Here is an 18,767-nt window from a genome sequence, read left to right on the forward strand (position 1 = left end):
GCGGGCGGCGCCGGAAGCGGCGGGAGCGGAGGCGGCGGCGGGCGCGGGCAGGCGCGCGGCGGGCAGCCCGAGCGGCCGCGGGGCCGGGCTGGAGGGGACCTGCGGCATAGCGCACGCTGGGATATGTCGTGGCAGCGCGGCGGGGCACGCTGGGATGTAGGGGGGCATGAGCGGCGCAGTGCATTGTGGGGTCGCGGCGGAGTAGTGGCTGCTGTAGGGGGGGGCCCGGCGTGGCTCCGCTGGCGCAGGGCACCGGGCGGCCCTGCAGCCTCGCGGCGGCCGGGCGGCGGGTCCCGGGGCCTCCAGCCCTGCCCGCGGCGGCGGCGGGGTTGTCCTGCGGGGTGGCGGGTCCCCGGGGCAGGCTCCCCAGGCCCTGGGGGTTCCCATCGCGGCCGGCACCCCTCTGATGCCAGCTCGGGGTTGGGGCCCGGGCGGCTGTTTGGGTGCTGGGCCGGCGTCTGCCATTTCCCCAGCTGCCCCGGTGCCCGCGGGCAGTGGCGCCCGCATGTCTCGCCTCTCCGGCACCCTTTGCCTCCGTGCGCGCTGCGGCGGCCGTGCTGCCCGGCAGGAGCCCTGGTGCGCGGGTGCCTTTGGGCTGAGTTTGGGTGTGAAACACCTCCTGTTTAATCAGCGTGATGCCAGCTTGCCAAGGCAAACAAACGCTGGGTGCCAAGCCCGCCCCTGTTTCAGGCCAGGGCTGTAAGGGGCATCGTTGTGCTGCAAATGCTGAGCTCTCTTAAGGTGTACTGAAGGAACTACAACAGCCAGTGCTTATAGTAAGATAAGCAATTACAGACCCTCATCTGTCTTCATGTGCTAAGGCTGAAAATACACAATTTAGCATTATGTATGCCATGTTGTGCCGGTTGTTGTCCCCCCCTGCTCCCAGTGCTTGTGTTGCAGGAAAGCTGCACATCCCCAGGCTCTATCAGTGCAGTGAGCTCATGCTTGAGTTCATCTTATGGGTAAAGTAAACCTCATTCCAGAGTGTGCTTTAGAGACTGGTAACTCCTTATAATTTGAAATCCATTTCTTTCAGCATTTTCCACTTTAATCTCCCTGTTCTTCATGGAAGCAGCCAACTGCTGTCCCCAGCAGCGACGAGAAGAGCCTGCAGGTACCAGGGCTCATTTCTGACCCGTTGCGTGGGTATTTCCTCCAGGGTAGCAGACATGTCTGTAGGAATTTAGCTGTCCCAACCTGCTGAGTGAGCCCCCAGGCCCAGAGCTGCTGTGCTGTGGCATCACTGAGCAGGGCTGGGAGAGCTCTGCCAGCTGCTGGGACTTGGCTCCTGGTGCTAAGGGACGTCCCAGGCCTGTTCTTGACCCTAGTGCTGCTTTTACCCTGCTCCATGTGCTTCCTTCACATCACCCTCAGCCCCGTGCCCTCACTTCCCAGCTTTCCTCCTTATTGCTGAAGAAACAGAATGGAATCTGTAACCATCCAGACCCACTGGAAATTTTTACTAGGTTTTCCATCCTGCACTGCTCTGATTTAGTTTTTCTCTCTGTCCACATGTGCAGCTAGGCCAATACCATGAACGAGTCTGTTCTCACTTCAGCTGGTACATTCAATCCCTGGAGGGTGGGCTGTTAAATAAGCAGCTGAAGATGAAAACTAGCCCTTCCCCAGGAAACCAGCCAGAAATAGGCAGCAGAGGAAAACATCTGTGCCCTGCCCATGCTACCTCGCCTCTATGATTAGTCCGGCGGTGTTTTGTTTTAAACTCCCATCTCCTGGAAACAAGAGATCCAAGTATAACCTTGGCTCTGTCTGTCCTTCCCCCCACCCTTTTGGTTTTAGATCAGTACACAGTCCTCCAGACTAAGAGACGAGGCAGGAAAAAAACAGAGGGCCTGGGAGGTGAAGTGCCACAGGGCAGGCTCTCAGGTGGAATTTGGGGTTCCCTGCTCATGTTGCTGCCCCTTTCCTACAGTGTCAGTGAGCCCTTACAGGTGTTTCAGGTGTGCAGTCCCCAAGCAGGAGGCAGATGAGGCACATCCAGGACATCTCGTGGCCCTTAGTTTCTCATTTTAACCCAGGGGTGAGATGTGAATTCATTTAATGCCATGTGGGGCTGCAAATAAGATGAGCTCAGACCTGACTCGTGGCAGAGCGAATGTCCAGCTCTCTGGAGCTCCTTGTTTTCCCCTGGGTAATAATTGCACCCTGCTGGCAGTGTGGCATGCAGTGCCCTACCTGCATGCTTCATCCATCCCAAATACACCTGAAGAAAGCAGCTGACTTTAGCAGCTGCAGAGGACAGATATCTGACCGTCAAGAAACACAACGTCAGAAGCCCTATGGCTGATGGGGAGAGCCCCACAAGCTGTTTCTCTCCAAGACCCTCTCTGGGTCCATCCTCTGGTCCCTGTTGTCTGCGGTGCCCAGTGCCCTAGGACCCACATCCATGGGACAACCGTCTCTCTCCAGCTGTAACCATGGGGATTTACCATTTGGGCTTCAGGCACAATGGCATCTCTGTATTTCTCTGTGACACATCCTCTCCATCAGGGGCGAGACAAAGACTTGCCCCACAGGCTGTTTCAGACTGCCGGCCAGTACGTCCTTCACCTCCATATATCGAGCATCTGGAAGGAGGTGCTGGGCTTGGTGCCATGACGGCTCCACTGCCGCTGGGGCAGAATCATTCATGTCTGTATGATTTTTTGGCCTGCTGCTTTCTCCTGTAGCAGATGAGACAAGCACCCTGTCCAAGCTCTCTGGCCGAGGGTCCCTGGAGCTCCCAGTGCCTAGCCAGGGCACAGGACTGGTGCAGGTTGGCCTGAGGATGTGGCTCCGTGGCGCAACATGGTTAGATGTGGCTGCTGAGCGACAGGGGTTTAAAGTGCTGTGACTGCTTGTGCTTGGGTGCTGAGGTTGGTGTGAGGTTGGTTGTTTTTCAGCACCCATCACACCCATTGCTATGCCTGTTATCAGGCTGCTGAGACAGTCAGGGGCTCCCCTGAGGAGCAGAGAACTACCGCGTTCAAGACAGCAGTGACTGGCAATGGTCAGACAATGCTGGGTGTCCATGCAGGATATCCTGGATTGCCAGGATTTCCCTTGGATCACAGTGAAGCAGGGCAGCAGGGCCTTCAGCGTGGACAGACCATCTCCCCAGCACTTTGCGTAGTGCTTCCCTCTCTGAGCTGTGCTGTTTAACTTTTGTTTTCATTTTCAATAAAAATCCAATTCCAGGTGAGAAGCTGAGTTATTTCCTTTAAAGGTTGCAGGGATGGAGGGCTCAGTATTTTTTTTTTTCTTTGCTAAAACTGGGTGGTAAATTTAACCCTGATGCACGGCAGTTTTGGTCTCACTGTACCCATGCCCTGGCCGTGATGCAGAGGGCAGGCACACCTTGGACGCGAGCGGGCACTGGTGCTGTTTGCCCTGGGTCAGTAAGTGCACTGAGAAGTGACCCGGAGGGGACAGGGTATATCTGGCAGGGGGAGGAAACAGGAAGGGAAAGCGGTTGTGTCCACTTTGCCTCTGCCCCGGCGCTCTGCGGCTCTGCTCCCGCGTCTCCCTTTGTTTCACGTCCAGCCAAAGTCCTTTCCCGTTTCTGCTGACTTGGCTCCAGCCTGCGGAAAGGGCCTCTTACAACACCTTCCTGTCCCAGGCGGTGCCTCAGCTCGGCTCGGCACAGCTCAGCTGGGCTCCGCACGGCACTACCGGGTCGGCAAGCTGAGCCGAGCTGAGCTGAGCTGAGCCGAGCCACGGCACCCACCGCCCTGCCTGTCCCCCGCGTTGCTGCTGACCCCGTGCCGGCATGTGGTGGCTCCTTGTCCTCCTGCAGGCTGTGGTCCTGCCTGCCCAGCTCTGTGGTGAGTACAGCGGCCAGCCACCCCACGCGCTCCCACCGGCTCTGCAGAGTGCCCCCTTGCTCCCCGCTGCCCTCCCCTGCACGGGGACCCCAGCCGTGATGCTGGTGGCGGACCGGGTGCAGGACGGTGCGCAGAAGGGGCGGCCAGCACGGATGACCTGCAGCAGCTCTGCTACCTGGCTGCGGCATCAGAGATCCCAGTGCTGTCGGAGAGGTCCCTAAAGGCAGCAGAGCTAAGGGGAATGGGCACCATGCTGTGCTGCAGCCCTGGCCCCGGGGAGGGCATTTGTCTCCTGAAAACCCTCCGGTGAGGAGTTTTCTGGGGACCGGCTCCTGAGCTTGGCTCTCCCCACTTCCCCGGTGTCCAACCAAGCTCTGGGATTAGGCTTGTTACTGCTGTGACAGTCGCTCCCTTCTCCTGACCAAAAGTCTAGACTCGTGATGGGGTTTTGCTCTCCCAAATTGCCCCTGCAGCCTTGATTCCCCCCCCCCCCCCCGTGATACCCTCTCCCAGCCCAGCTCCAGCTGCTCCTAACACCGCGCAGACCCCCATGAGGTCCCCAGAGATGCCCTCGGCCGGGGCACCCCATCCCGGCAGTCGGGATGCCCTGGCTGAGGGCTAGCTGAGCGCCCTGCTGGCCCCAGAGGTGCCTGTAGTGCCGGTGCCAGCGTGTCAGCGCGTGACCGGGCGAGCGGAAATGCCCAGGGCTCGGTGTCTCCCCAGCCCTGCTCTCTGCGGCATTTCTCTCATGCTTTCTCACTTCGTTTCTTCTCCATTTTGCGGGGAGACTGGGTTTTGGCTCCCCTGGTTTGCGGGGAAGGAGAGGGAGGTTGGCAGGGCTGGGGAAGGTTGGCTTGGCACGGCCAAATCCGAGCGGAGGAATCGCTGCTGGCTCCCGGGCTTCTCCGACGCCTGACTGTCTCTGTGGAGCTGGTGCAGGTCGGTGCCATGGCCCAGCTTGCACCCACACCTTCCCCTTGTCCGGGCCGGAGGGACCAGACGCCGGCACTGCCCCGCGGCTGGAGCTGAGCTCATGCTGGGCCACGTGCAGCGGGATCTTGGCCTCGGTGTGCTGCGGTGCTGTGCAGCCCCGCGTGCTGGACACCAGCCCGGGGAGCGAGTGAGGGCTTCAGCCTCACGACATGCTGGCGCTGGTGATGCCGGAGCTGAGGGCCTCCTGCACCGGGGCCCTGCGGGGCAACAGCACGGACAAGGACACGGAGGAAAAGGAGGACATGCACCGTGGCCACGGCCACCGAGGCGAGGGTGAAACGTGCCCGGGGCTCCTGGGAGGAGCGCGGGGGCAGTGAGGATGCGGGCTGCGGCAGCAGCGCCTCCTCCCTTCTGCACCGTTCTTCATCCTCTCATCCGTCTTCCTCCTGGGGCGGGCAGAGGTCCCGGAGGAGGTGGCGGCGCAGGCGTGCACCATGAGCGCCCGGCTCCTGGGCCTGGCCGAGGACCCGGCGTGGGAGGCCAACCCCAGCATCTACGTGGCCCTTCGCCTCGCCGACGACCACGACCTGGCCTTTGAGGCGCAGTACTTGGCCAGGCTGAAGGACGCCTTCCAGGGCCCCCACAGCACGTAGGTCCCACGCACCCGCCACCCCGCCGGGCCCCCGTCCGCAGCAGCCCGCGCCAGACTGACGCCGAGCCTCGCCGTGTCCCCGCAGGAGCCCGCAGGCGGCCGGCCAGCCCAAGCGGCCCCTTCCTCAGCCCCACGCAGCGCCCCACGGCCGAGCACCTGGCGCCCATGGCCACCACAGGTACCCGGGCGCTCGGCGGCCGAGCCCGGCACGGAGGGGATGGTGCCCCTGCCGCCGTCCCCCCGCGGTGATGGCTGCCCGGCCTCCTCGTGGCTGCCCTGACGCCCTCGTTCGCGGTGCGGTGCCTTGCAGGAGCGCCGTGGCGGCGGGGAAGCGGGGCCGGCCCAACACAGGGCGCCTGGCGCTGCAACTGCTGGCGCTGCGGGCCGCGTGCCAGCCCCTGGACGCCGGTGCCGAGGGCCACCTGGTCACCCGACTCAAGTATTCCCTGGAGACAGACTGGACGGGTGAGCGCGGCCGGTGGCTCAGCGGGGCCCAGCCCCCCGGCACGGCCATGTGCTGCGCGGAGGAGCCGGGTGCCCCCCGGGTGACGCCGGTCCCTTGTGCCCAGGCTCCCAGCGGCACGGCCACCCCCTCACCAATTACTACCAGTACAGCCTGGGCATCCTGGCCCTGTGCGTGCAACGCAAGCAGGTCAGGGAGGAGGTGATCCGCAGGCTCCTGGCGGCCGAGCAGCAGGGCCGGTTCAGCCTCGGCCATGGCCACGCTGTGGGTAAGGCACAGCGGCGGGCTGGCCCCAGCTGGCCAGGGCAGGCGGGCGGCGCAGGGGCGCGTGGCACCACAGGCCACCCCTTCTCCCATGCCACCCGCAGACACGGAGGCCATGGCAGGACTGGCCTTCGCCTGCCTGGATCAGGCGCAGCTCGCCCGCGGCGCACTGGCGTTGGAGCTGCAGGAGGCCGTCCGGAACGTGAGCAGGAAGCTGCTCCAGGCACAGGGCCATGACGGCTTCTTTGGCAATGTCTTCAGCACCCCCTTGGCCATGCAGGTGGGTGCTGTGGGTGGGGGGCATGGGTTCAGGAATGAGCACAGGCATGGGTGGGCATGGGGGAACGTGCAGGCATGGGTGCAAGAGTGGGGGCAGGGAGAGGCTGGGGGCAGGTGAAGGCATGGGTGAAGGTGGAGGTGTGGGTGCAGGCGCGGGTGCAGGTGTAGGTGCAGGTGAAAGTAGAGGTGTGGCTGCAGGCATGGGTGTTGGTGTAGGCATAGGTGCAGGTGTGGGAGAGGGTGGAGGTGCAGGTGTAAGTACAGGTGCAGGTGTGACATGGGGACTGGGAATGGACCTGCCTCCCGCCTTGGCCCAAGACAGGCCATCCCTTGCCCCAAGACCTCCTTCCTTTCTGCTTTCAGCTCTTCATTGCCACCAACACGTGCGAGTCGGAGCTGGCGTACAACCGGGCCAGGGCTGCTCTGCTGCAGAGCCTGGACAACTTCACCAACCCCATGGCCATATCCCAGTTGCTGCCCGCGCTGTACGGCCGCAGTTACCTGGACATCGCCTCCATGCACTGCCAGGGGGAGAGAGGTAGGAGCGGGGCGGCGTGGGGGCGAGCAGGCCCCTGAGCCTGCAGGGTGGCTCCGCTGAGGCAGGGGACCCTGGGACGGGGCTGGCGCAGCGCTGCCCTGAGTCTGTCAGTGCCACGGTGGCTCTCCTTGTCACAGACACGCTGCAGCCCATCCGCCCCGTGACGCAGCCCCCGGGACCAGGGAACATCACCGTGAGGCTGGTGGTGGAGTGCCCCAAGCGGCTGTGCCACCACCACGTGCCCTACAACCAGTCTGTGTCCGTGCCCACCGGTTCCTCCCTCCTGGACGTGCTGGAGGCCGCCTCGAAGCAGGGACGTCATGCCTTCATGTACGCTGCCCTGCACCCTCGTCCCGGCCCCGCTGCTCAGGCCCGGGGGCAGGAGGGTGCGGGCGCGCGGTGGGTGGCACTGCCCTCCTTTCCCTGGGCCAGAGCTGCTGAGACCCTCTGCCTCCCGCAGCCTCACCCTCCTCTCCTCCTGTTCTCCCCTCTCCACCAGGTTTAAAACTCAGGACAGCCTCTACGGCCCCTTTTTAACGACGGTGATGAAAGTGGAAGCCAAGTGGCAAGAGCGGAGGTACTGGCAGCTCCTCTCGGCCCCCGACACCAGGCTGCAGACTGGTGAGTGCCAGGGACAGCAGCAGGGAGCCCAGCTCTGCCCCGGTGCTGGCTGGCAGTGCCCCAGCTCCCTGCGGCTGCTCCATCCCTGGGGATGGGTTTACGGCTCCTCGGGGCTCCCTGCGCTGACCCTCTGGCGTGCTGCGAGAGTCCGCACACCCCGCGCTGCCAGGATCCCGGGCTGCCCCGGGGATGCTCCATGGGTCCGGAAACACAGCATGGCACCAGGGATGGGGACCCGGTGCAACGGGGTGGGAGGTGCTGCCTGTCCCCTTCTCTCTAGACACCAACTGCCCATCTGTAAAACACCCATGGCGTCCTGTGGGGGCTGTGCAGGCAGTCACTGGGGGACAGCACCCGGGGGTGCCCTGATGCCGGTAGCACCCAGCACCGCGCTGCTCTCACCAGCCTGGCTCGTTGTATCTCTCTGCAGGTATTGCCGACTACAAGCCTCACGACGGGGAGACCCTCATCCTGCGGCTGAGCAAGTGGTAGCCAGCGTGCGCCTGGCTGCTGCGTGGGGGGCGTGTGGCCGAAGCTGGGCAGCAAGCGGGGCTGGGTGGCACAGGCCCCCGGCACCGCCGTCCTGGAGAGGAGAGCTCCAGCTAACAGCGCCAATGCCAATGAAACGGCTTTCCTGCACTGCAAGACTCACAGGCCTCTCTGCATTGTGGTTTCTTAGTGCGCCTTGCACCCCTCGAGTGTCATGCCCCAAATCCACCCCAGGAGGAGGAGGAGGAGGAGGAGGAGGAGGGATGAGCTGTGCTCTACAGAGCCAGTGGGATGGGAGCGCTGGCAAGAGCCTGGGAGACCTGGGCTGCCTTCTCGGTCGCTGTCAGCTCCTTTGGGCCCATCCCAACTTCCAGACGTGGTGGACGGCAGTGGGAAGCACCCAGTTTTGGGCTGCCCCGGTGCCCAAGGTGGCTGCTCCCAGGAGCAGGGCAGCCTGTCGCCGCTCTCTGGAGCTGCTCGTCCCTCTGGCAAGGCTGCCAGCCGGGCTCGAGCACCTGTGTTGCCCCCAGCTGGTGAGCGAGGTGCACGGTGTGACAGCCTGCCTTTGCCTCCGGTGTCCCCCCGCGCGTGGCAGCTCTGGCACCATCCCAGCATGGCTGGCCCTGCAGCACGGTGACGCCGTGCTCTGCTCCACCTCAGTCAGCGCAAGGCACAAGCCAGGGCCGCTCTCCTCCGCACACCAGCCAAGGGGGGACCCCTGGGCCTTCCTGACCGCAGGGGTTTTAGCGGCTTTAGGTCCAGACATCTCCTCCCATCCCAAGGGTCTTGGAGGCGCTGGTCTTGGGGGGGACTGTGCCAGCCCCTGGTGCCACCGCGCAACCTGTGCCCAGCCATCGCCCGGCAGCGCTGCCTTGTCCCCGGCGGCGACAGGAGTGGCCTGACCTGGCCGCCTCCTTCCCAGCGAGGGACGAGGGGACTTCGTGTCTTCCCGTGTGCGCCCTGTCCTGGCGTGCAGGGCCTAGAGTCACATGCTGGCAACCTCTGGGCTTGCTCTGTGTAGCCTTAGGGCGGCACTTCTGTACCGAATCTGAGTGGTCACCGGGGATTTGATCCTACTGCTCTTTTTTCCAAAAACGCCCCCCCGGGCAGTGAGCGGCAGGGGGAGGAGGTGAGTCTAAGGAGAGGGTCCACGGGGGGGGGATGCCCTGTGCTGCTGGCCGGGCGCTGGGAGACCTTGCAAGGGGTCAGTCCCGGGGACACCGCGTGCTGGCACAGCAGCGAGGGATGTGCAAGGGGCTGGGGGCTGCGGAGCTGGGCGTGCAGCACGGCGGGGGGGGGGGGGTCAGKGCATGCAAGGGGAGGGCACGTCGCGGGTGACCCAAACCAGCCCACGTCCCCGGTGCGCATCGGAGCGGGGTGCCCACGTGGCCGCGGCAGGTGGGGACGGGGTGGCGCGGTTCGGGGGAGCACTCGGGGCCGGATGCCACTGCTGCCGGCAGCGCCCAGGCGGGAGCAGGGACTGCTCACCCCCTCGTGCCCTGCGCGTAGGGTGCCAAGCGCGGTGGCAGGGTGACGCTCCGGGGTGATGGGTGCTGTCACACGGGACGCGGCGGTGGTGCCGGGGGCAAGGTGCCGTCGTGCTGCGAGGCCGGGGCAGGCGGCCGAGGGCCCGGAGACGCCCCGGCCCCCTCCCTGCCCGCATCCGCCGCTCCGGAGGAGCATTCCCGGCCCCGGGAACTTCCTGCTGTGAGTCAGCCGGGGGGGCACTGACGCAGCCTCCCACCGCCTGCCGTTGCCATGGCGGCTGTTGGCGCTCCGGCTGTTGTTGTTCCTTCAGGTACAGGCGGCCGCGCGGCGCCGGGCTCGCAGCAAGCCCGGGCCGGCCGGCAGCACGGCGGACGCGCCCCGCCGCGCACACGCACACGCACACGCACACGCACACGCACCGCCTCGCCCAGCCGGCACACGCACCGGCGGCCGTGACGCGGCCGGGCCCCGGGCCCCGCGGGGAGGAGCCTCGCCGCCTTCGGTCCCGGCCATCAAACTTCCCGCTCGCTCCCCGGCGCCGGCGAGCCGCCCGCACATGGCATCGCCGCCGGGCAGCGCGCGGGCAGCGCACCGGCCCTGAGCGCCGCGGCTGCCCCCCGCACGCACGCACGCACGCTCGCCCACAGCCCCGGGACCGGGCGCCGGGCCCTGCGTGGCCGCCTGGGAGGGCCTGGCCACCCCTCCGCGGCTGCAGCAGCCGGCGGCAGCCGGACCGCCCCGGCCGTCGCTGCCGGCGGCGGCTTCTTTCCCCCGCCGAGTCCTGGAGCATCCCTGCGCCGCCCTGGAAACTCGCCTGCCCGGGAGCGACAGGGCCAGGAGGACAGCAGCTTGCAGACAGCGAGGACGTCTGGGGACAGGAGCGGGGGCACCCGCTGCTTTTGGGGCTCACGGTCCCTCCTCGCTTCGGGCCAGGCCCCTCGCCAATGTGCCTGTCCTCCCGGAGGAGCCATGAAGCAGCAATGACCTCCGGCACTGGCAGCCCGCCCCTCCGGCCCTGGAAGCCGGACCCGGGCCGGGAGGGGAGACGGCAGCCGCCGTGGCCGTCCCGGCGGGTGCTGCCCCTTGTCTTCACGGTCTTCGTCTGGCTGGGCACCGGCACCACCATGGCCAGCCTCAACAAGTGGATCTTCGCCATCCACAATTTCCGGTACCCCTTGCTGCTCTCCTCCCTGCACATGCTCTCGGCAGTGGCCGTGGGCTACCCGCTGGCGAGGCTGCGGGCACGCCGGATGCCGGGGCCCGGCCCGGCCGCCCGGCCTCGCGCCCGGATCTACCTGCTCAGCCTGACCTTCTGCACCAGCGTGGCATTCGGCAACCTGGGCCTCAACTACGTGCAGCTGGACGTGGCGCAGGTGGTGTACACCACCACGCCGCTCTTCACCCTGCTGCTCTCGGCGCTGCTGCTGGGCCGCCGCCACCACCCACTGCAGTACGCGGCCATGGGGCCCGTCTGTGCTGGGGCAGCCTGCAGCATCGTCAGCGAGGTCCGCTTCCACCAGGCCGGCTGCTGCTTCCTCTTCGCTGCCACCTTCCTCCGTGGGCTCAAGTCCATCCAGCAGAGTAAGTGCCATGTGCTCCCCGGGGACCTGACGGCGCTGCCTCCTGCTCCCCAGTCCAGCAGCTGCCTTTGTGGGGGGTCTGGGTTGTCCCCTGGCTCTCTGGCAGCGCCATGTGGCTGCCCCAGTGCCACCCCAGCCCCAGTGCCACCCCCTGCCCACCCCAGCCTTGGTGCCAATCCAGTGTCATCCCATCCCTGGTGCCACCACTGCCCACCCTGGCCCCGGTACCAACATTGTGTCTTCCCAGGCCCAGTGCCACCCCAGTGCCACTCTAGCTCCAGTGCCACCCCCTKCCCACCCCAGCCTTGGTGCCAATCCAGTGTCATCCCATCCCTGGTGCCACCACTGCCCACCCTGGCCCCGGTACCAACATTGTGTCTTCCCAGGCCCAGTGCCACCCCAGTGCCACTCTAGCTCCAGTGCCACCCCCTKCCCACCCCAGCCTTGGTGCCAATCCAGTGTCATCCCATCCCTGGTGCCACCACTGCCCACCCTGGCCCCGGTACCAACATTGTGTCTTCCCAGGCCCAGTGCCACCCCAGTGCCACTCTAGCTCCAGTGTCACCCCCTTCCCACCCCAGCCTTGGTGCTAATCCAATGTCACCCAAGCTCTGGTGCCGCCACTGTCCATGTTGGCCTTGGTGCCAACACAGTGTCTTCCTGGTCCCAAAGCCACCCCATGCCCAGTCCAACCCCAGTGCCACCTCAGCCTCAGTGTCACCCACTGCCCTCCCTGGCCTCGGTGCCACCCCAGCCTGCTCCAGCCCTGGTGCCACCCCAGGGTCACCCAGCCCCAGTGCCACCCCTGCCCCCCCAGCAAACCCTCCTTGGGGCCAAGCCCTGCTCCTGGCCCCAAGGTGGCTCCTCTTTGGTGGGACGAGCAAACATGCTGGTGTCCTTGTGGTGGCCCGTGGGCACCACTGGCTCCTCATGATGCCCCCACTGCCACCACCCCGGGCCGGGGCCGCCATGGGATGGCCAGGGCTCCGCGTCCCTTGTGAGTCCCCAAGCCGAGCGGCATGGTCCTTGCACTGTGCTGCGCCGCGCACGGGCAGCCCCGCTTCTCCTGGGGAGCAGGACGGCCGCCTGGGCCATGCTGTCCTTGGCAGGCGGCAGAGCAGAGCCGGCTGCTTTGTTTTGCACTTCGAAAGGAACGTTTCCTTCGCCACCCCGGCAGCCGGTGACGCAGGCGGTGGCCGTGTGCTGGCGTGCTGCCGAGGGGTGAGAGCACACCCCGGTGCGTCCCGTGCCTGTGGTCCCCCAGGGGCGCTGCCTGATGCCTGGCTGGAGAAAACAGCGGGACTTATCCTGACCCCCAGCCCAKGATGCTCCTGCCCATCACCTCCGAGCCCTGCCTCAGGCTCCAGGGTGCTGTACGGACCCAGGGCCTGGGTCTGGGTGCCCCAGGTCTGGCACCGAGCTGTTGCTGCGGGCGCCATGGGTGCACTGCGGGCTTTGGGCTGTGCTCACCCCCCCACCTCCCAGTGCCCACCCCAGTTCCCCGGCCCTTCCTCCAGCCCTTGTCCCCTGAGTCCTGTTGTCCCTCAGGAGGACACGGACGGTGGCTGCGAGCTGCTCCCCAGCCCCATGGCCACAGCTCTGGCTGTGGCACATGTCTGTGCTTCGTGCCGGGGGGGTGCGGGCACCCCTGGGTGTGTGCATGTGTGTGGGCAGCTGGCACAGCTGTGCCCGCTGCGCCTGCTGCGCCGTGTCCCCGGATGTCTCAGGAAGGGGGGGGACCGGCCACATGCCCAGAAATTCTGGCGCCGGCTGCAAAATCAGCCGACAAAATGGGGCAGGGGGATGACAGGGGGACTAAAGTCATGTTTGCTCCAAGTGCCCTTGGCAACAAATGGGGTGGTGCAGGCAGCCGCGTGAAGCCCTGCCTGCGTCGTGGTGGGTCTGCGTCACCCCCAGACCAAAGCATTGCTCGGTCCCTCAGCCTGCCGTCCCCATAGCAGTGTCACTGAACCAGCGGCAGGGGCTGGTTCCCGTCCCCCCCCTTCTGTTTTGCTCTTCCTCTCAGCGGGATGCTCGGGATTTCTTAACCGCTTCAGCACCGAGCAAGCGCTGAGGAGCTCCGAGCGCCAGGCTCCCTGCGGTGCCGCGTGCCCGGGGATGCTCCGGGGGTGCTGGGGAGGCTTTTGGGGGCACCGAGCTGGGCTGCTCGTGGGGGCTTTTCTCTGCCCAGCATGGTGCCAGCCCTGGGGAGCTCCGATGCACATGTCAGCCATCCCCTTGGAGGGATGTGTGTGTGTGTATGTGTGTGTGTGCATGCATGTATGTGTGTGTGTGTGCTGGCACATGTGTGCATGTACACTGCGTGTGCATGTAGGCACACGTCTACATGCATGGATGTGTTGCGTAGTTGTTTACCCGCCGCTCAGGCGGGCGTCAGTCTGTGACAGTGTGGGGCGGTGCGTGCGGGTCCTGGGTGTCCTGCTTGCTCCTGGCTCTCCCGGCCCCGCTGTGACCCTCTGTCCCCCCCACAGGTCTGCTGCTGCAGGAGGACAGGCTGGACGCCATCTCCTTGCTCTGCCTCACCTCCTTGCCCAGCTTTTGCATCCTGTTCAGCGCGGCCGTGGCGCTGGAGGTGGGCCCTGCCTGGGCGGGTGTCCTGCGGTACGACAGCACCCTCTGGGCCTACGTTCTGCTCAGCTGCCTCGGATCCGTCCTCTACAACCTGGCCAGCTTCTGCGTCATCTCCCTGACGTCAGCCCTCACCATCCACGTCCTGGGCAACTTCAACGTTGTGGGCAACCTGGTGCTGTCCCGGCTGCTCTTTGGCAGCCACCTGAGCGGGCTCAGCTACGTGGGCATCGGGCTAACACTGGCCGGGATGTTTATGTACCACCACCCTGACTTCATCGCTGCCCGCTGGGCATCGTGGCAGGGCCAGGCCCGGGGCAAACGGGAATAGGTCCCGTGCATGGGGCGGAGAGCTGCCGTCTGGGGTGATCTGGGAAGCCAGAGAGCCTGTGGCATGCCTTGTGCGTGCGAGCGGGTTTCTGTGTGTGCACAGCTCTGCGTGCAGGTCAGCACGGGTGTAAGCGTGTGCACAGGCTCTGTGTGTGCAAGTGGGTTGCTGTGCATGGCCAGCTCTGTGCAGGTCTGCATGCGTTCGTTGGTGTGCACAGGCTCTGCATGTGCAAGCGGGTCTCTGCGTGCACAGCTCTGCGTGCAGGTGGGCAAGACGTGTTCACTGGTGTGCACAGGCTCTGCGTGTGCAAGCGGGTTTCTGCATGTGTGCACAGCTCTGCGTGCAGGTGTGCACGTGTGCACTGGTGTGTGCAGGCTCTGAGTGTGCCTGTGGGCACGCAGGCTTTTCCTGCGTTCTTCTGTGTGCACACACAGGCTCTGTGTGCATGTGTGCACACATTGTGTGTGTGTGTCTGTGCACACAGGCTCTGCGTGTGCGAGTGGGTGTCTGTGCACAGGTGCTGCATGTATGAGCAGGTATCCGTATACGCAGCTCTGTGTGCATGTGCGGACGTGTGTGTGTGCAGGCTCTGAGTGTGCATGCGGGTGTCTGTGCACACGGGCTCTGCGGGTGTGTTTGTGTGTGCAAACACAGGCTCGGCATGGGCAGGTGGGTATGCATGCACACACGTGGCTCTGTGTGTCTGATCGCTGTCCCCTCCTGGGGAAAGCACGGAGCAGCACGTGTCTGTGTATGTGTGCGTGTGTGCGTGTGTGAGCGTGTACTTCACTACTGAGCTCTGCTGGATGGAGAAAATCCGGAGTGTGTGTATGGGGCTATGTGTATGTACATTTTTATATTCTCTCCCAGGGGATGGAGCATATCAAGGCTGTGGTGGGGGCTCAGAGGACTTCTGACGGCAATGGCCGTCAGCCTCCTTCCAGGGCTGAGCGGTCTCTTGTGCGGCCGAGTGATTTGCCCCAGGGCCTGGGGAGGGTGAGCATCCCCAGATCCTGCTCCTACCCCTCTGTGATGTGCCGAACCCCAGTGCTCCCCACACTGATCCCATGGCACCCCTGGGGCTGCAGGCAGGCTGTGGCATCCCGGCCATGCCCTCCTGGCTGCCACTACTCCGGCTCTGGCCCTCGGCAGCCTCCAGGAAGGCCCCCGGGGCTGCCTCTCCTGTGCTGGCCCTCCCCAACCATCTCAGGCTGCTGCCACTGGAGCTGGGCAGGCATGAGCAGGGTCCTGGGCTGCCTGCTCATCCCAGGGGCTCCTTCCTGGAGGCTGCGAGGACCCAGCAAAGCCATGGGGATGTCTCAGACTGCCCTGCCATCACTCCGGGGCTCCAGGGCTGGAGCACAGTGTGCATGCTCACGTTTGCAAATGTACACGTGCACCCGCACAGAGCCTCCAGCCAGGCTGCGCGTATGCCCTGGCATGGGTGCACACGCATCCCCATCCGTGCTGACACACGCACGCACATGTGTGTGCACTCAGACGCCGATGTGCATCCCCAGCAATACCACGTGGGGACGGACCCACGCTTGCACACGGGCGAGCATCCCCCCCGGCAAGCACAGGCTCGGCACTAACCTGCCAAGAAGTGCATTCCTGCTCTCACACCCGCGTGTGTGGGAGCTTCCCCGCTGTGCATGGGTGCCCGTGCTCCAGAGCACACGTGCTCCCACCTGGACAAGCGCAGGATCACAGGTGTCCACATGTGCGCATACACCATGGCCCCACAGGGTCACGGCACGCACCGTGCCGGCAGGGCAGTGCGTGGGCTGCTGCTGTGCTCAAGGTCTCCGTGGTGGTGAGGGAGCCCTGCCTGGGCCGAAGGACAGCTCTGATTGCACTTGTCCTGAAATAAAACTCTATTTTTGTTGTACTCCATCCTCGGCTCTCGGTGTGATCTCCCGCCTGAAAACATCAGGGCCTGGGGCCAAGGGGCTGGCACTGGGTGTCGCGGGGGAAGGAGCAGAGATGCACAGAGAGGGGAGGCTGCCCTCCACTGTGGGGGCAGTGGGAGAGCTGGGTGACACCGCAGACACGCCGACCACAGCTGCATGTGAAATAGTGTTCACACTCTTCCCCCGGGGGCCCTCCAGGCAACATGCCCAGGAGCATCCATGCTTTCCTGGCCAGACTGGGAGGTGTTTGCCCTCCTTGCCCGTCCCGGGTGCCATGCTGAACTGCATGTCAGCATCGTGACTTTTGCCTGAGGCAAATCAAAACAGGAAGGCTCCTGACCTGCAGGTGTTTGCACGTGGGATGTGAGGGTAGGTAGCTTCCAACCTCTTGTGCTCCTCACCAGGAGCTCCCYGGGAGCCGGGCTTGGCACACACAGAGAGTGTTTGCAGAGTGAGGCCGGCAAGGCGCACCGCTCTTACCTAAGAACTCCTAACTCAGTTCTTATCTAGCACTTTTCACCGGCATATCTCAGCGCTTTCCTGAGAAGGCCAGAGGAACAACCTGTTTTTAAAGATGGGAAACGGAGGCACAACAATACTGAAGCGCCTTGACCTCCACTTACCTGGAAATGAAGAGCCCCAGGCTGCCATCCTGGGGCGCTACCTGCTAGGTGACACTGCCCCACTTCAGGGCTGGCGTTGGGCCCCTCTCCCAGGAAACACGTCTTGAGAGGACTTGGTGAAGGGAAAACTGCAGCTGCCCAAGCAGCAGCAGGAGGGACGTGTGACGGGGAGAGGACTCACGGGCTGTAATTGCCCAAATGAAGGGCCAGTCTTGCACTGACCCGGTGTCCCAATCTCCACAGAGTCACTCGGGAAGACATGCCTCATCCTATCCTGGGGCAACCCATCCTCTGACACCTTGCCTTCTCCCCAGCCCTGTGATTCAGAGCTACCTTCCTGCGTGGGAGTGCAACCTGCTTCCCAGTGCCCGCCCAGCCCAAGCCCTGGAAACTCCCTGCTTGCTCAGCTAGCCCTGCTGATCTCTCCAGCTTCCCACCCTGTTTTAGCTCAAACAACAGTTTTCTTCCACTTCTCTGGCTGGAAATTTTGAGGCAGCAGCTCTGCCATTTGCAGATGTGCCCTGGGAATGGCTCCTTCCCCAGGCAGGAGTGAATGGCTGACTCACGGGGCTGGAAGGGCCACGTTGATGCGTTGGCATGGCCAACGCTGCTGGCATGTTTGCCAGGGTGCTCCAGGGCAGTGCCCAGAGCGGCGCCAGGCCCACAAAAGACTTAAAGGGCACCGAGGGCTCAGACAACAGCCCTGCTTGTGCCAAGAGCCCAGAAGTCACAAGCAATACGCATTTCTCTGAGTGTTTGCTTTTAGGGATCATATTTCTGAGGCTTTTCTGTAACACGGAGGATTAAAAATCTTTCTGATTTGCCTTTTCCATTTGAAAGGCAAGACACTGTGTGGCCCCGGGGATGGGGCTGGGTGAAACTCCCCTCCTGGGAGGTTCCCAGGACATCATAACCATGTTGTCCCTGCTGTAGACTGCCAGGGGACAGGAGGAGAGGGATCTGCAAACCAGCCCACCCGTGGTATCACTGGGTTGAGGAGCCCTTCCCAAGGGGAGCACCCGCCCTCCCCAGCCCACATGCTCCCCCTGAGTCTTTTGCTGGCACCGGGGTCTCCACTGGCTGCCCAGATCCTGCCTAGATGTGTGGCCTTGCCTTGTTTGTAGTACTTTGAGTACTTTGTAGTACTGGCCACGTCCCCTCCTGCTCAGTGGAGTACAGCCAGCCCGCTGTAGGGTGCCTCTTTGCACTGGCTGCACACGCAGGTCTCATGGGCAGCTCTTGTGCTGGGGGGACTTTTATGGTACCCATAAAGGGCTTGGCAGCACCCAGAGGGCTGGCCTGGTGGAGTTTCCCTCACTCCGGGTATTTCAGGCTGTGATCTCAGCCCACTGGCATTCCCTGTCTCCGGCCCCTGGGCGGGAGTCGGGTTTCTCAAAGGCTGGGCTCAGCAAGGGGGCATGGGCACGGCAGCAGCTTCTAACCGTGCCTGGTCCAGGGCTCCTCCTCGGCCGCTCTGCCTACGTGGGATGGGCTGCGTGGGAGCCCGGGGAGAGCAGAGCCCAGGAAGGGAGGCACAGAACAGAGCCTGAGGTGCCTCAGGCTGGAGGAAAGGCCTCGCAGCCGCACACTCAGCACAGGCTGCTTCACTAGTGGATGAGCAGATTGGGGCAGCTCCTCTCCAATGAAGGCACCTTTCTGGAGAGAAAACCCTGGCTACACAGGGCAGGACAAAAGCTAGTGCATCTGTGTAAGAAATTAGGCATATTCTCCACAGTGGGAGCAATGGAGCCCGGGGACACCCCTTGCATGGGCACATGGATCCCACAGCCGCAGGCTCCTCTACCCCTGCTGGCTTGGCCCTGCCATGGGTCATGGCCAGGCAGAGTCCTTCAGTGAAGGCGGCATGTCCTATTCCTCCTCCCAGTCCTGGCCCCCAGCCCTGTTGCCCCTGCTTGCAGGAATCAGGCTGGCATCACATCCTCCCTGCTCCACTTAYGGCTGCATCTGCTCAGTCTCTGCGCTTCACCAGGAAGCAGGTGGACATCAGCTGGCACTGAACAGAAATGATCTTCCGGTGAGTGCTTCTTCCCAGCAGGCACATCACGGGGTTTTACCACAGCTGGGGACAGGGGCTTGGATAGGCAGCCCCATGCTCTGTTTTGGTGTGGTGAGTGTAGCTAAGTGAACTATTGCCCTGGTCTAAGGACCATGATTAG

General features: G+C 64.1%; 2 protein-coding genes across 3 annotated transcripts; both read left to right on the forward strand.

The window, feature by feature from the left end:
• The first annotated feature begins 3,535 nt into the window (after positions 1 to 3,535).
• On the forward strand, positions 3,536 to 8,217 carry TCN2 (transcobalamin 2). 2 transcript variants are annotated; one of them, XM_026076572.1, is made up of 10 exons: positions 3,536 to 3,827; positions 5,220 to 5,409; positions 5,498 to 5,590; positions 5,723 to 5,877; positions 5,982 to 6,143; positions 6,244 to 6,419; positions 6,782 to 6,956; positions 7,094 to 7,286; positions 7,456 to 7,577; positions 8,008 to 8,217. In XM_026076572.1, exons 1-10 carry the CDS (start codon positions 3,773 to 3,775, stop codon positions 8,067 to 8,069), a joined length of 1,383 nt encoding a protein of 460 aa, XP_025932357.1. In that variant the 5' UTR covers positions 3,536 to 3,772; the 3' UTR covers positions 8,070 to 8,217. The 2 variants fall into 2 exon arrangements, with proteins under 2 accessions (XP_025932357.1, XP_025932358.1); XM_026076573.1 differs by having other exon boundaries at positions 6,262 to 6,419.
• Positions 8,218 to 10,498: 2,281 nt separating this feature from the next.
• SLC35E4 (solute carrier family 35 member E4) lies at positions 10,499 to 14,054 on the forward strand. Its single transcript, XM_026076580.1, has 2 exons — positions 10,499 to 11,135; positions 13,627 to 14,054. The coding sequence occupies exons 1-2, from the start codon at positions 10,499 to 10,501 to the stop codon at positions 14,052 to 14,054; spliced, it is 1,065 nt and encodes a 354-aa protein (XP_025932365.1).
• The last annotated feature ends 4,713 nt before the right edge of the window (positions 14,055 to 18,767 follow it).

The sequence above is a fragment of the Apteryx rowi genome, unplaced genomic scaffold (assembly GCF_003343035.1).
Source record: "Apteryx rowi isolate R43461 unplaced genomic scaffold, aptRow1 scaffold_434, whole genome shotgun sequence".
NCBI classification, from domain to species: Eukaryota; Metazoa; Chordata; class Aves; order Apterygiformes; family Apterygidae; genus Apteryx; species Apteryx rowi.